Source organism: Lichtheimia ornata, assembly GCF_029851405.1.
Source record: "Lichtheimia ornata isolate CBS 291.66 chromosome Unknown scaffold00074, whole genome shotgun sequence".
NCBI lineage: Eukaryota > Fungi > Mucoromycota > Mucoromycetes > Mucorales > Lichtheimiaceae > Lichtheimia > Lichtheimia ornata.
This window is the reverse complement of record NW_026695394.1, coordinates 68397-83656: the sequence shown is the minus strand read 5'-3', so window position 1 is coordinate 83656 and position 15260 is coordinate 68397. Positions and strand designations below refer to the sequence as shown.

The window sequence follows — 15260 nt, the reverse complement described above, 5'->3', positions numbered from 1 at the left end:
AATTAGGCAATTGAATCGAATGATGCTAGAAGCTTTTTGTTTTCTTGTTTTGTCGTAGGTCATGTGACCACGTGACCTAGCTTTTGCTCGTTCCTTCTAGAACCCTTTTCCTTTTGATGCTGGCAATTGCTAGAAGCCCTTTACTAGCATCTTCCACATCATTCATAGAATCCATACATTGAACATATATATATCGTGAACATCCTTAGCAATAAAAGATCATCACTTATCATAGCAACACCAAAAGTTATATCATTGGCCACTGATCTAATCAGCCATACGATAACGACAGTTTTTGTGGGTCACGTGATTTTTTGCGTTGTCGTGCGAGGGACGAGTCTGTCGTAAGAGGGACGCGACTATACAAAGCCAAAAGCAATAGCCCGTATCGAATAATGTGAATACAACGTGTCGTCCTTTATTTTGTGTTGTGGTGATATTTATATGTATATGGGATAAGGTTATGAGTACAAAAGATATTGGATATACATGTGGGGCGTACAAGTCTATGATGTTGTAGCCATCATCATTTTGTGATACGACAAGTCTATACAAAGCCCAAAGCAATAGCTCGTATCAAAGATGTGTCTATAACGTGTCGTTCTTTAGTTTATGAAAAGGTCATATATATATAGATGTTGGGATAAGGTTATGAGTACAAAGGATATTAAGGAATACATGTGGAGGTACAAAACTATAATTGTTGGATCAATCGATGATACGACAGCGTTTTGTTTGTCGTCTTTCTTTTTGGATCCACACAGGATAATAGACGACTACCACGAAGGATAGATAGACCACACAGGCAAATAGACAATAAATTAAAGAGAACGTAAGATGATGTTTTATTCTATGAGATGGTCCACTATTTATAATTGTTGGATGTGGCGAAGTAATGATGATGGAGGGCGCAGCGTAAAGAAGATAAGATGATAAAGATGTACAAAAAGATAATACCGATCAAGAAGATCCGGTATGTTGCTGCGACATGTTTTTGCGAATGCATGGATTGAGTCGAATGGGTTATAAGAAACGTGTTGTTGTTGGGTATATCATGTCAAGCAATGAGTGGATGTAAAAGCCGTATGATGTGTGTAAAGAGAAGCCTCTAAGTATTCGGCCCCGATTATAAGACCCATTTTAGCTTGTATACATGGTTGATTGTTGCTTCATCATTGCCTTTGTCTCATTGTAAAGCTTGTCAGAGAATCATGGATAACAACAGTAGTAAGCCTGACGATCATCCTAAATTTATTATCGGGGGGGTGGGTGTATAATCTTGTACGAATACGCTAGCAATCAATCATGATCATAAAAGCCTTCCAACCAGGAACAAAAAGTAGGCATTTGAGAGCGTATGAGAGATCGAGATCAAGGGAGGAAAGAGGTAACTGCTTGCTGAAACGAGGTGGAATGACCATGGATAACTATATTCATTCGAGTCGATACCAGCTATGTATATCCAACATTGATTTCCATACCACCATAATCAAACACAAAGTGTGCCATTCTCACAAGTCCATGGCAACCTCAATCGTATCCTTCAAGGTGCATAAGAATAAAGCTTCACCCTTGCTTGGAATTGCCACCTATGATGTATGACCTTGTTACTCTGCCTTTCCTCAAGCACAATACAAGATGGATGTTGTACCTTTGCAGACTTCCCAATAATGTTCGTGCGCAAAGTGACCCTGAAGCATCGCGTAAACCAAAAGATGTAAAGCACGTTCTTGATCCTGTCCCTCATCATAAGCATCCTTCCAGGATATGACAATCCCAATACAGTAGTACCTCCGAAGTTTCATAATAGTAGAGTAATCGATTCAAACAAAGTATCATCTTGAAGGTGTTTCTTTAACCATGGTTGCCTAGCCAACGGTTGCCCCTAGATAATAGCACCTGGATACGAACATGCTCCTTGTGGAAACCATCTTGTCAAACAAACCATATGCGATCCACGTTCCAGCATACCCAATTGTCATGGACCTTGGATAGAGAGGAGAGAACTTGATGACTCTTGGACTGAAGGGAATAAAGCTACATTCAAGGAGCACGTCAATGGGGGCCTTCGCCATGAGCCTTGAGACGGCATTCATCACATTGCTGGTAACACTCCAAATTCGCTTCGATTGCACCATTCACTAGTGAAACAGCACCACCAAGGAATACTTTGTAGGTCGTAAATGGCAGGTTGGGTCATAACTTTTGACGTGTCAAAGAAAAGACGACAGCTCTTGTTCCTGGCGGTTCTTGAATATCCCCACTACTACACTAGCTAGCATCATGCATACAATAAAACTTGCCTCGGGTCCACTGATCGAAGGTACACTATCATTGTGACATGGTGATAAGCATGATCCATTTACAAGACGGTGCTCATCAGACAACCTACCACTGCTTTAATCTTTTAAATCACATGATTGAAGCCGGGTGACCGAGCTAATCAACGAGCCTTTACCTTGTTAATTGCTTATTGATGGCCACAAAAAATCAAGATTTCCCACCTGTCATGATTATGAGATCACTGATAAGCCAACCAAAGGTTTTATTATTAACCGTTGGGCCTTCGATTGGAAAATCCCAATTCACTAATAATCCTAGTAGACATCGTTCTATAATAATAGTAGCTTCACCGAAATAAACGCCCATCTATTGCCGTGCTTCATAGCAAGCTATGTCAATCAACATACAGCGTGTTTTTTGTTTCTCATCTACAGATCCCATTGTTTTGCTATGGCATGTAGTAGCTGGAACACTATCCACTATGCAGTAGACTTTTAGACAATGGTGGTTCTCCATAACTCTTTGGAGGCAACGTTGCTTTGGTGCATTCAAGGCTGCTTATCAGCAAGCGGTATTCATAGACATCATCATTGGCTTTTATTTATGGCATGGAGAGCAAAAAGGGGGTGTGCGATGATCATCATGTTACTATACGATTTGCCATTGCCCCCGTATAGCTGGTTCGGTGGCACCTTCATGAGCCATGCATAGTAACACTGAAATCTTATGGATATAAACCTCGGTAATCTCCCTAACTTGACAACACCAGTAAAGATAGACCTGCATTAATTGCATTAGAATGGGGACGCCAATACGATACAAAGTGATCTGATTCCCGCCCAATAAAGAGACGATCACTTATCCTGCATGACCGACTTTTTGGTGCCAATTGAGCAGCAGCGATGAGTAAATAGGCTTGGTCTGTGCACACAGTCGCGTAGCACCATCATGGTTTGTTGTCTGCATAAAAAATCACGAGTCTTTTATTTACCGACAGAGAGCAGTAGTAGTAAGGGGTATCATTCATGGTGCCCATACAACATGTGTGATAAAAGCTTCGTTGATCGATCGGGATTTGCATGTGAATAGAACAATGCATGCATCATCTTGTCAGCGTCGTATTGTTGTTGCACTTTTAAAGGTGGTGATATGCATGTAGCAATTATCTATTGGATGTGGTGCGACGACGAATCTCGTTTTCCATCTCCTTCTTGCCTCCTCTCCTCGTTTTTCATTTCAGTTTGAGCCACAGCCGATGATAGTAATCCACAAGAAAGAGGACACCATTATCCTTTATGAATGATAAAAAGGAATCTTTTATACAACTTGCATAGGTGAGGGATTATACAAAGGCGTGGGATGATCTAATACAAACAAAAGCCTAATTGGGGTGTGTGTGTGTGTGTGTGATGATAATAAAGGGAGGCCATTGTACATATACTCCCACATTAAGCATGATCTACCTGCATATGAAGAACAAGATGTACATGTCTTTTTATCGTGCACGGAGAGCGAGAGAAAGGAAGAGAGAGAGAGAGAGCAAGCAAGGGAATCATTTCTTATTTGACACATGTTAATAAACATCTCACCTACACTGGGGTCACGGGAAGGGGGAGGGGGAGAATAAGGTGAGCGCCCAAATAAGCAAGCGAGGTATAAAATGGATACTTTCCTTTCTCACCCCCTTATATGTTTGCTGCTACCCCCTTTTCTTTTCTTGCCTGGCAGTCGATTGGCAACGACGCATCTTTCACTCATTCATGGCCGCACCTCCACCAACGGTTGAGGAATGTTGCGACTGGGTGTACGAACACTGTGCAACCTTTGACGATCCTGACAACGACGACCGTAATGTACAAGTAGCTCTTGACAGTGTTGCAATTCTCGTCAATGCTTTGGACGCGCCCGCCAGTGTCGTGTCTCGTCTCAAGGATCGAATCAAGTCGTTGAAACAAAGCGTATCTTCATCACCTGATCAAGTCAAACAAGTGGTAAAGCATATATAAAAGTGTCCCATCATTGGCCCTTGCTCTAACTCAACGTCAACGTTAGGTCAAGCACATCCAGGAGATATGTGACGAATGTAAATCTCATATTGCAGCAACACCTTCATACATTCAATCGCATCGTGATGAATTTCATATCGAACGACCAAAGATCCTACCCAATCGCGCTGTCGCTGATTATGCGTCCATGTGGCCTGATCAATTGGATAATCGAGCTTATTGGTTCCGACAATACTTTGTGGGCAAGCCGTATATTACACTTGTGGGCATGGATCAAGATATCATCATATCGATTGTGAGAGAACGTACCAGCAACAGTGGATACAATCATAGAGTCATCTACAGGGAGAAAAAGGTAGGTACATTTCCAATAACGATGATACGATAAAAAGTTGTTGACATGGTTACCATAGGCCACACTCTATAGTATTGTTGGCGAGAACGTTGCCAGGGAAACGGAGACTGATCTGGAGGTACATGGACAAGGTCATCTATTGGATCATGCTACGCTTATTACGGATCCCAAGGGGCGACGTCGACCTTTGCGCAGTATCTCATCCGCCATCATTTCAACACAACATCAACATCCTACTTCTCCAAGTACACGTACCATGCGTGCTGCCGTCAAATCCGTACATTCAACATTGGACATGCGTGATTTTCGTGAAATGTCAGCCCAAGCTACCATTCTATCAGGATTGGAAAAGGATTTATTGAGATTTGATGAAAACGAGATCCCTCGATGCTACAAGTTTGGTGTGCTTTCAGTGCATGATGGGCAAACAACCGAAGAAGAGTGGTTCGGCAATTCGCAACTATCTGAATCGCTGGAACGATTTCTCCACATCATGGGCAAACCCGTTGAACTCTGTGGCTATAAAGGATATTCAGCTGGACTGGATACAAAATGTAAGGTTACATAAAGGTATAGGCAAAAATGAGACTTATGAAAGACACATAGCAGGAGAATCGGGTGAAACGTCGTTTGCATCATCATGGCGCGACTGCGAGATCATGTTTCATGTGGCTCCGTTGATGCCTTTGAGGGAAAATGACAAGCAACAAGTTCATCGTAAGCGATACATCGGCAATGGTATGTAGTATGATGTGGGGCGTATAAATATGCATGTATGTACAAAGACGCTAATGCAGGCAGTTGTATGTAGATATTGTTTGCATTGTGTTTGTGGAAGGAAAAACGGCAAAGTTCGACCCAGACGTGATACGATCTCAGTTTTTGCATGTGTATATTGTTATTCATCCTGAAGGGAAAAATGCATGGAGGTAAATGATACAAGAGGGTGGGGGTCATCATCATCATCATCATCACTTCTTTACTCATAATAAGGCATATCTAGGGTCCAAGTAGCAACGAAAAAGAATGTAATGGATTTCACCCCTATGCTTTCCAGCCCCTCCGTTATCCGTGATGAAGATGAATTACGTGCATTTCTCCTTTTGAAAAGTAAGTAAAAGAGATATTAAACTAGCTGACTGGTTGGGTCTAATGTACCACGTGGTCATGTAGTGATCAACGCGGAGAATGCGGCATTGAAATCCGACAGCTTTACTTTACCCAATCTTCGGGCGAGAGAAGGAGCTCTCAAGGCACATAGCACCATGGCACATCAATTTTCAGAAACCCGACCTAGATTTGAAGAGGAGGTGAAACGCACCGAACGACCAAAATCCGCTGGAGCGCAACGTATCTCACGTGGCAGTATGCGTAGCCTACGTTCTGCACTCGTTGATAATCGTCCCATTACACCTGATTTACCACCGCCGCCTGTGCCCATATCATCACGTTCAAGCTTGTTGAGGGATTGGAAAAATTTGACTCGTCGAAGAAGTAGTGGTGGACCTACGCTTGCTAGTAGTAGCAGTAACCATAACAACAACGGCAGCAGTGGCACCGCGTCGCCTAGCAGCAGTCGTGGACCCTCACCACTTTTGATGCATTCACAACAACAACGTCCAATTTTACTTGAGGATACCAAAGCAACAACCTTGTCTTCGTCACCAGCCGAAGGTAGTAGTATAAAAGGTGTGAATGGATGACAAAATCGCCTAATGCAGTAAAGAATGGGAAATAGACAGCGACTCATCCGTCCACATTGTTGAACAAGCGAGACACAAGAATATACCACGGACCACAACAGGAGATGAAGGCAGCAACAACAACAACAGCATCAAATCCAAAGCACATCATCTAGTGAATAGCGTCATTGGTCGTCGTAACGTTCCTCCCATTATTCGCTCAAAGACCTTTATGATGGATCACCCGGCAAAGTTGATTCAACAAGGCACCCATGATCGACATGACAAATGATATAAAGATACACACATTTCATAACCCCAATCACTCGTCATTCTTTTTTGTAAAGCCGCCCATTGCCATACATGGTGAAGATCGTCATCATCCCCCATTTTCTCTGCTAACCCTCAAAAAAGTTAACTATATAGCAAATCCCGAATCATCATTTAGTAAACTTTTTGTACACATGTAAAGAAGTATGGGCATGAATAAGAGTGCGTGAGAGAGCGTGCGCTCATGGAGAGAGGGGGATAGGAGAGAGAGAGAGAGAAAGAATAATGCATTGCATACAAGCGACGGACCACGACAAGATGATGATAAAAAAAAGACACTGGTAGAGAGAAAAGAGGTGTGGGGGAATAATCCTAGTATAACAAATATTAAAATGCGGGGCGTGTGGACGCGATAAAGTGATTGCGTATGTGTGTGTGTGTGCTTGTAGGGAACGATAATGTATCCGTCAAGTTGCTTTCGCTACGACAAAATGGATTGGATAGGAATCGAGGGGTATTGTTTGTGCGGATGGTGCTAAATGTGTGTTGGTGTTGGTGTGTATTTGGCTACTTGAATCCTCTCATTTTGTTGTTGGAGTCGTTTATAAAAGACCTTCCTTTGCCAGATTCTCGTGCATAATGATATTGTTGACGGCGTTCATGACGAATTTGATTTGTTTTGTCTCTGTAGCGCACGTAAAATGGGTGTAGATTTGTTTAGTGTCGGCACGAGTGTTGAGTGCAACGAATTTCTGGAGGAGATATTGACATGCAGCATCATAACGATCGCCGCCCTTGTAATCATCAAAGTACTTTGAGAGTGGGCTTCGTGGCAATTTCTCTGCAAAGAGATCAATCTTGTTGAGGAAAAGAATGATGGATGTTTTGATAAACCACCGGGAGTTGCAGATTGAATCAAACAAGGTCAAAGATTCTTGTAAGCGATTGACAGATGCATCTTCAAATAACACTTGATCGTATTCAGAAATAGCGACAAGGAAAAGTAACGTCGTAACGTTTTCAAAACAATGGATCCACTTTTTGCGTTCTGATCGTTGACCACCCACGTCTACCATGCGATAGGTCAAGTCGCCAATCACAAATGTCGTTTCGGTGATACCCGTTGATTTGACGCGTGATCGCAATACATCCTGGTCGCTAGGGATATAGTGTGGTTGGCCGATACGTAGAATAGAATCGAAATAGCTATGGAGAGCAGTATCAGTGAGCCTTATTCCAAACGGGAGATTGTGTTCGTGCACATTACGTGTGTTTGTGATACTTACTACCGTGCCGAGTCATTCAGTTGGAATTCATTGGCTCGGTCAACACAATCCTTTACAGCCGGGTCGTCCCACAAGGTTGCAATCGCTTCCACAAGCTCATGGCTCAAATAATCGACTTGGGGTGGAGCCTCCAATACCAATCGGCGATGCACTTCGTTTTCTTGATTACGGAAAACAATGCCAAGATCTTGCATTGCTTCCATTGTCACACGCATCGATTGGATGGTATTACTGAAAATCACTTCTTTAAAGCTTTCTCGCTCTTCAGGTGTATAGCCACCATCATGGATGAGCTTCATTTGTTTCAAAATGGTCGATTTGCCGGATTCACCAGCCCCTTTTTTCATTGTGTGAGCGATGCGTAGGGTGTAAGGTGGCGATAGTCATCGTATTTACCTAGCAGTAACATTTTGATTTCCATCTTCATGTTGGCTCGGTCACGCTTGATTTGCGCTTCGATCTCATCGTTTCGTTGTTTTTCCTCAACACGTTCAGCAGATTGGCAGCAACCCATCTTTATATGTAGATCGTCGTGTGTCGTAGATAAATCGTTGTTGTTGTTGTTATTGTGGCGTCTTTATCGGTGATTGTACTTTATTCGACGAGATGCTGGCTGTTGGATACAGTACAAAAGGATGAAAAGAGCGTTGAAAAGAGAAAAAAGATGAGAAAAGATAGGAAGGAGACACAAAATAACCAGCCTGTGTGTTATTTGTTGTCGGTGGCAGTAACGGTTCCACACTTTATTACCACCCTGATTGCGGTCAAACAGGTTTACAACCCCATTTAGGAATCGCTCGGTGCTTTCTTTATTCTGGTCATTATCCACACAGCAAAGCACATTCTTTACAAAGGTAGTAAGCATCATCACCCATCCACATTCATTGTGTTTTATTGTTATCTTGGCCCTCCCAAATCCATCTTGTATTCAAGATGACAAGGGGTAAGGGGGGATAAAGCAGGTGTGCAGTATCCCTTCAATTAAACGTTTTTTTTCAGGCTCCACCTGAAACTTTGTTGCATGTGCAGATGCAGGGCTGCTACACCATAGCACATATCTACCATGTTTTTCTCGTTGCCACATGTCACTTGGACTACCACTTGTATATCGTTTACACATCACACACATATATATTCACATACCTTGTAACCCTTTTGGCTGATGATGGCGGTGATTTGGTGAAAATAGGAACGATCGTCATAGCCGTCAAAGAGCAAACGGGTAATACCAAGTTAATTAGTTTTGGCATACGACATCACAAACGTTAACAATCCCCTGATTGATAACAATCCATGATCATCGTCGTTGTCGCTGACGCTCTGTGATTGTTGCTCTCATTCACTTACTCACTTACCCTCCCAACAAGAGGGTCATTGGACACATGTGTTGGTTCGCTCTCACAAGGTGTGACAAACATCCCTTTTTCCTCTCACCCGGAAAAAAAACCAACACTGCTACTTGACTCCCACTCATCATCACCTCCATTTCCCCTTTGCCTGTGTGTGCTTGTTTGAGATCAAGTGGTGCCGTGCAACATGTTTTTTGAAACGCGTCATCAGCAATGTGACACGACCGCACACCAACGGCCTACACTCTTGTTTGGCAAAGCACACACACACACACACAACTACATCTCTGACGCTCCCCAGAGGCTTGGCTTGGCACACATACACGCACGCGCGGATATACCACCTATGTGGTAAAAGTTGGGCATGTTAATTAGACACAGCCTGGATCCTTTCTTTTTGCACACCACTTTTTTTTTTCTGTCACATCAATGGAAGAAAAATGGGAATTACTATGTGTGCTGTGCCTCGTGTTCCTTGAAACATTCTAGATCCCTAGCAATGCTACATCAGGCAACATGTCATTTCCATACACTCCTTCTATTGGCTAATGGCCTATATCCAAACCAGGCTATCATTGCATTTACATGCATCATCAGCAATGGGACAACAAAGGTCTCGAGCAGTTCGGGATCATGTAAAATGAGATTCTTGTTGGGGGTAATAACCTCAGCCGCTTTGCTGGTTGTGCTATGAGAGAGATTTCCTTTTTCGACCGTATCTCCCCGTTCTCTTTACGCTTACCACAACCAGCGTCCGTGCGTCACTCAGGTACCAGCAAACACAAACAATGCGCCTCGTAAGCATTCTTAACCAATTGGCTCTGGGTCATGTTTGTTGTTCAACAACCTGTTGCAGATGGTGAGAGTAATTGCATTGACAAAGTTTTAATATGTGGCATCTGTGCCCAGCTATAAAGACCTTGTTGGATTTGTGGGCCGGCCTCCAATAGGTGGCCTTGTTAGGTATCCTGGCAACAGCCTTCATCAATAAGGGTTCTACATCGCCAAAGTTGACCTTAAGATGGGACGTTAAAGAAGATGCAATTTAGTACAGCTTCATGCAATATCTTGTACGCAATTAGAGACCCATAGCTGTTTTATCTTAGGCTTGGATGATCAATAATATCAGCATGACTACGTATTATCGACGCTCACTGGGACTATTTTATTCGCTTTGTTACGGTATGTCTCAGGTTGCCAAGTGGCAACAAGCAGTTGCTTGGCAACCAAGCTGTTGCATGGCAATCAAATCACTGTTGTTTAAAGGGGTTTGTTACGAATGTGTAGCCCCAAATTCACCCACTTTTTCTTTACCTATCATCGTTGCGCTGGATTTACCAACATGTGGCAAACGTCAGCTCTCAAGTGATATGGGTACATTGTATGGGGCATGTCAGCTATACGTAATGTATCCTAAAGTCGAGTCTTGGGACGCGTATACTGTTTGGGAAGATAAAGTCGCCATTGTATTGGTTGATTGGCAACCCAGATCTTTTTGCATTAACATGGCTACTAATTTTATGATTTGACGTAACCATGATAGCATTCCGCTCGAATCTGATTCAATCAAAACCAAGTATGAGCAAGCATGAACGCTTTGGTCAATTCAACAAGGGTCTGTCGATCATAAAATCTCATAATGACGTTTGATCAAATCGACGATCGAGGCTTATAAAAAGGGCCTGACGCAGAAGCAGTAAACGATATCTTTATTCTCATCACCATGTCGTACAATCAACAATACTCTTCTACTGGCACTGGACAAGGCAATTACAGCGGTGCTGATATCGATCGTACCATGCACGACCAAACCTATCAATCCGAATACACTGGTAGCCAAAATGAGCCATTGAATCAATCAAGCTTCAACGATAACAACAACACCAGTGGATTTGCAAACAACCCCACCACCACACAACAATCGTCGGGTGGTCAATATAGTGCTGGTAATACGGCTGGTGCTACTGGTGTTGCTCAACCTCAAAGCCAAACAGGATATGATCAAACTCAAACGTCTGCTGCTGGTCAACCACAACAACGTCAAGCCGGATGGAATCAACCTTCGACTGCCGATAGCTACCAAAACATTGGTCAACCACAACAAGCTGAGCGTGCTCCCTCTGCTGGTGAACGTATCAAAGGCAACATTGAAAAGCTCGGTGGTAAATTGATGAATGACCCCAACAAGGTGGCCCATGGTGAAGATATTGCACAGGGTCGTCGCATGTAATCATGCCTGTATGACATCCCTCATGTCGATTTGTAAATAGTCCCTTCCTATTCCTCGAATAAACAAAAATGTCAAAATCATTCATTTTAGTGCTGTCGCTGTTGAACTTTTTATCTTTTGCTCTCTCTCTTTCTCATATCCGATACGCTTTTAAATGGCTCCCACCAGTCTTATTACACCTGATACTCGAATCAAGTATGCTCATCCCTTTATTCGTCTCAATTGTAAAAAGAGGGCTGACATGGGAGTAGAGTTAGCTCCGTGTTGAATCGCGACACGACATCGTTTGGCAAGCAGTTCTTGACTGACGGCAGCGAAGAGACGTGTTGGAACTCTGAGCAGGTACTTTATACGATAGCAACGTTGTCGGTGTAGCAGTCCACTCAAGATACGTAATAGGGGCTTCCACAACACATTCTTTGCGACTTTGGAGGCACAGCATCCATTCACACGATCCTATTTATGTTCCAAGGTGGCTTTGTTGGCAAGACATGCCGTGCACTTGGTAGTCTTGCCGATAATCCCAATGATTATTGCGTGGATCTCGGTAGCTTTTATCCTGAAGACATCAATTCGACACAAACATTTGCATTGGATCCAAGCACTCCCGTACAGCGTCTCAAGATTGTGTTTGAAGAAAGCACCGATTTTTATGGTCGTATTACAGTCTATAAGATGGATATTCTCGGGGAACGCACGACGGCATAAAGTTGTATGTATCAGATACCAGCTGCTGTCCGGTTATTGAATCCATATTTGCCAACCCATCCAATGATCACAATCAATCCCACCACAGAAGCGCCTAAAAAAGTTGTTAGACGACTCGTTTCCATGACAATGATCCCTTTGTATTCCCACATTGTTTTACCTAAATAATACTGCAACACCATACGACGGCCCATTGTAAGGATGCCACCTTTGGAAAGTCCTTGTGGATTGAGTGTGAGGAGAAGGGTACAAACAATACCCAAAAGGATTGTGTAGGGTAATCCAACTAAGGGGGGGGGTGCATAGTGTGAGAACAATGACGGCAAGCAATGACAATGAGTAACAACCCAACCCGCGTACCATAAGTGCCATAAGGGAAATCAATAGCCACACCAGCAACCAAAAGTCCATAAATCAATGCAGCAATTGCAAATACAATTTGATCACCGGTTTTAAGAGGCCCATGTAGCTGGTTCCTGAATGCAAAGATTTGCACCCATGACATCCACACCGCACCTATGTAATAATCAAAGTCAATAAAGAATACCTCCAAGTGATGGTGATGGTGGCAGTGTACATACCAAATGCATACATGTAATGGGCAATGATGTGTTCCCAAAAGTTTCGCATGTACGAATAAATAGCTTGGAGTTCGTCCGCCACATCAGGGTTGGCTGCCATCAAAGCAGGGTGCGAGTTGATAAAATCTTGTACAGGATGCTAGCAGTACGTATTCATACATACCAGTGTGAGCCGATTGAATGATCCATTTACTATCCCCACCACCTTTTACCTTGAACATTGCAGCTGATAAATGCACGCCATGTCCTTGTACATAGATACCAGCACCTACATACAAATGCTGTTGTTTAGCGTCATGTGATACATCATCTGGTATCTTGGCACCTACCCACAGCCCATAATATCCACACCAGTGTTCGTTCTCGTGCTATAGCCATTCATCCACATCTAATGAATGAGTAAATCATAAACCATCTTGTACCTTTTAGCAAATCTTACCATGCCTAGAACTCCAATCTCGTAAGGGTATTGCATAAAACATGATGAAGAGGTTCAATGGCAATGTAATGACCTGTTACACAGAGTGAGAGCGCGCCACCCAATGCGTCCATGATCAGTGACCACAATAAAGCGCTGCGTGTGTGTGTATATGCCCAATAGAACTCACTGGATCGATCAGTCGAAAGATAGCGTCGCCGGTTGTCATGGTATCAACATAGGGAAACGATGCCACGGCAGGAATGACTGTGAAAATGAGCATTGCAAGCGGGGTCATGAGAAGGAGCCATGCCAAATGACGATCGTTGACATTGGATGGGTTGTCGGCGGAGGAAGGAGGCGACGGGTATCCTTGAAGGTCGTGGTCGATTAAGCCTTGGTTTTGTGTCGCTGAAGGTTGTATATCAAAAGACTCGCGTTCTTCTACGGGACCAGCTTTGTATATGGAGGGTAGTTCATAGTTGTAACGGCTATCTTGATACATTGAGGAAAAGGAACAAACGTCTATTGTTACACCCGCCGCCTTCCCCTTTTGTGCTGCAAGTAACAAAATGCTTGGCAAATCAACATACTACTACGGCTAACAACGAGGGTCCTTATATCGCTCTGCCATCTACCTGATATCCTTTGCATAACAAACCCAACCATGTTCATTTTACAAGACACAACCTCAATAAACGTACTCTTGTCCTTTGCTTTGCATGTTTAATACAATTTGCTTTTTTGAGCCCACGTGACACATCAGCATGTTGCCAGCATTACTAAGGTCTCTAACATTCCATCATTGCTGCTTATTACTCGAATACCTATATACCACCCTGGAGTATTAATCACAATAGGTATGTAGATATGAGCACAGCTAGTGATTTGTGATAGCAGATCACCTTGCCATTGCTATCTCGAATCCTGATTTATGCAAGGATAATTGAGCACACCAAGGGTAGAGGCCCCACATTCCCAACAACATTTATCACCCTTTCCTCCTTTTTTCTTTGATCAAAGAAATACCCACGCCAACCATGCAGATATAAACAGAAGGGTGTTGTCGCCTCGTACATCTCTTTTTTCTTCCTTCATATCACTCTTTGATTGCTGTCATGTTCAAAACCCAACAAGTTAATGCGAGCACCATAGTGGATAAATCTTTTTGTGATCCATGTACCAATATTGGTGATGATCTTTGGCCTCTTGATAAGGTAAAACCTAATCATCTCACTTGATGATGAAGCACTCGTAATAATAACCCTCCTTTTGATGTAGCTGTTTAACCTCGATTCATATACAAATCTGGATTGGATGGCATGGTCTACATTGGTTGGTGCATTAGCAAGATGTACATAGCCCTCATGGCGGTGATATGATATAACGGTTTCTCCTTGTTGTCACATTAATTATGTAAATGCGGATGAAAAAGGCCACGCCGTAAGGGTATCAGGCAACAAAATACCCAGTTACTCTAAACCTCGACTGGCAATTCAACATTTCGCATTGTCAAAAAGCCTTCTGTGTGATACGAAGGAAGAAGTACTTGGTCTTCTCGAGCAGCAGGATGCAGCTATCATCCCCCATAAACATCAATATCAAACAAAACCAACCATCCATCGTTCGACGCCCATCAAGAAATTGACCACAAACAATCGAGAGACCAAATGTTGGGAGTAATAGCCGTCGACAAGGTGGCCCTTGTTCAAGGTCCAGGCCCTGTGCTGGATGTCGAACAACAAGCACAAACGCGATCGTCCTGCCATTGATCACGTGGACAATAGCCTGCAAGATCATATCAAACAAGCATTCGTGTCAACCATTGACTGAAATTTCTTGTGGTGAAGTTGGTACAATTATTGCAGGATTCCACTAGTTGGCGAAGAACCAAAGGCGTGGATTATGGCTTCCACACATCGTTAGGTGTCCACACCACCAGACAAGAAGAAGATGGTGGACACTGTATATCCAATGTATTGGCAAGGGCAAGGATCATTTAAAAGAGATCAATGTTATAGTGTATGCATACTTTTGTTTATTGCTTGATGTAATACAATCCATGTTTTCTCAACCTTGGTCATAATGATGC

At 43.0% G+C, this 15260-nt stretch overlaps 5 protein-coding genes across 5 annotated transcripts; 3 read left to right on the top strand and 2 right to left on the bottom strand.

Annotated features, from left to right (window-relative positions):
- Positions 1-4043: 4043 nt before the first annotated feature.
- On the top strand, positions 4044-6618 carry O0I10_010686 (uncharacterized protein; the record flags this gene model as incomplete). Its single annotated transcript, XM_058490665.1, has 8 exons — positions 4044-4274; positions 4336-4644; positions 4703-5198; positions 5251-5382; positions 5456-5573; positions 5648-5754; positions 5818-6318; positions 6383-6618. The coding sequence occupies 8 exons, from the start codon at positions 4044-4046 to the stop codon at positions 6616-6618; spliced, it is 2130 nt and encodes a 709-aa protein (XP_058338563.1).
- Positions 6619-7198: 580 nt separating this feature from the next.
- On the bottom strand, positions 7199-8396 carry O0I10_010685 (uncharacterized protein; the record flags this gene model as incomplete). Its single annotated transcript, XM_058490664.1, has 3 exons — positions 7199-7802; positions 7883-8219; positions 8279-8396. The coding sequence occupies 3 exons, from the start codon at positions 8394-8396 to the stop codon at positions 7199-7201; spliced, it is 1059 nt and encodes a 352-aa protein (XP_058338562.1).
- Positions 8397-10954: 2558 nt separating this feature from the next.
- O0I10_010684 (uncharacterized protein) lies at positions 10955-11461 on the top strand (the record flags this gene model as incomplete). The annotated part of the gene is made up of 1 exon (XM_058490663.1): positions 10955-11461. One exon carries the CDS (start codon positions 10955-10957, stop codon positions 11459-11461), a length of 507 nt encoding a protein of 168 aa, XP_058338561.1.
- A 154-nt stretch (positions 11462-11615) lies between these two features.
- On the top strand, positions 11616-12169 carry O0I10_010683 (uncharacterized protein; the record flags this gene model as incomplete). The annotated part of the gene is made up of 3 exons (XM_058490662.1): positions 11616-11656; positions 11713-11803; positions 11861-12169. The coding sequence occupies 3 exons, from the start codon at positions 11616-11618 to the stop codon at positions 12167-12169; spliced, it is 441 nt and encodes a 146-aa protein (XP_058338560.1).
- An 11-nt stretch (positions 12170-12180) lies between these two features.
- O0I10_010682 (uncharacterized protein) lies at positions 12181-13673 on the bottom strand (the record flags this gene model as incomplete). Its single annotated transcript, XM_058490661.1, has 8 exons — positions 12181-12263; positions 12330-12455; positions 12530-12685; positions 12751-12889; positions 12963-13018; positions 13080-13118; positions 13190-13262; positions 13359-13673. The coding sequence occupies 8 exons, from the start codon at positions 13671-13673 to the stop codon at positions 12181-12183; spliced, it is 987 nt and encodes a 328-aa protein (XP_058338559.1).
- Between the last annotated feature and the right edge of the window lie 1587 nt (positions 13674-15260).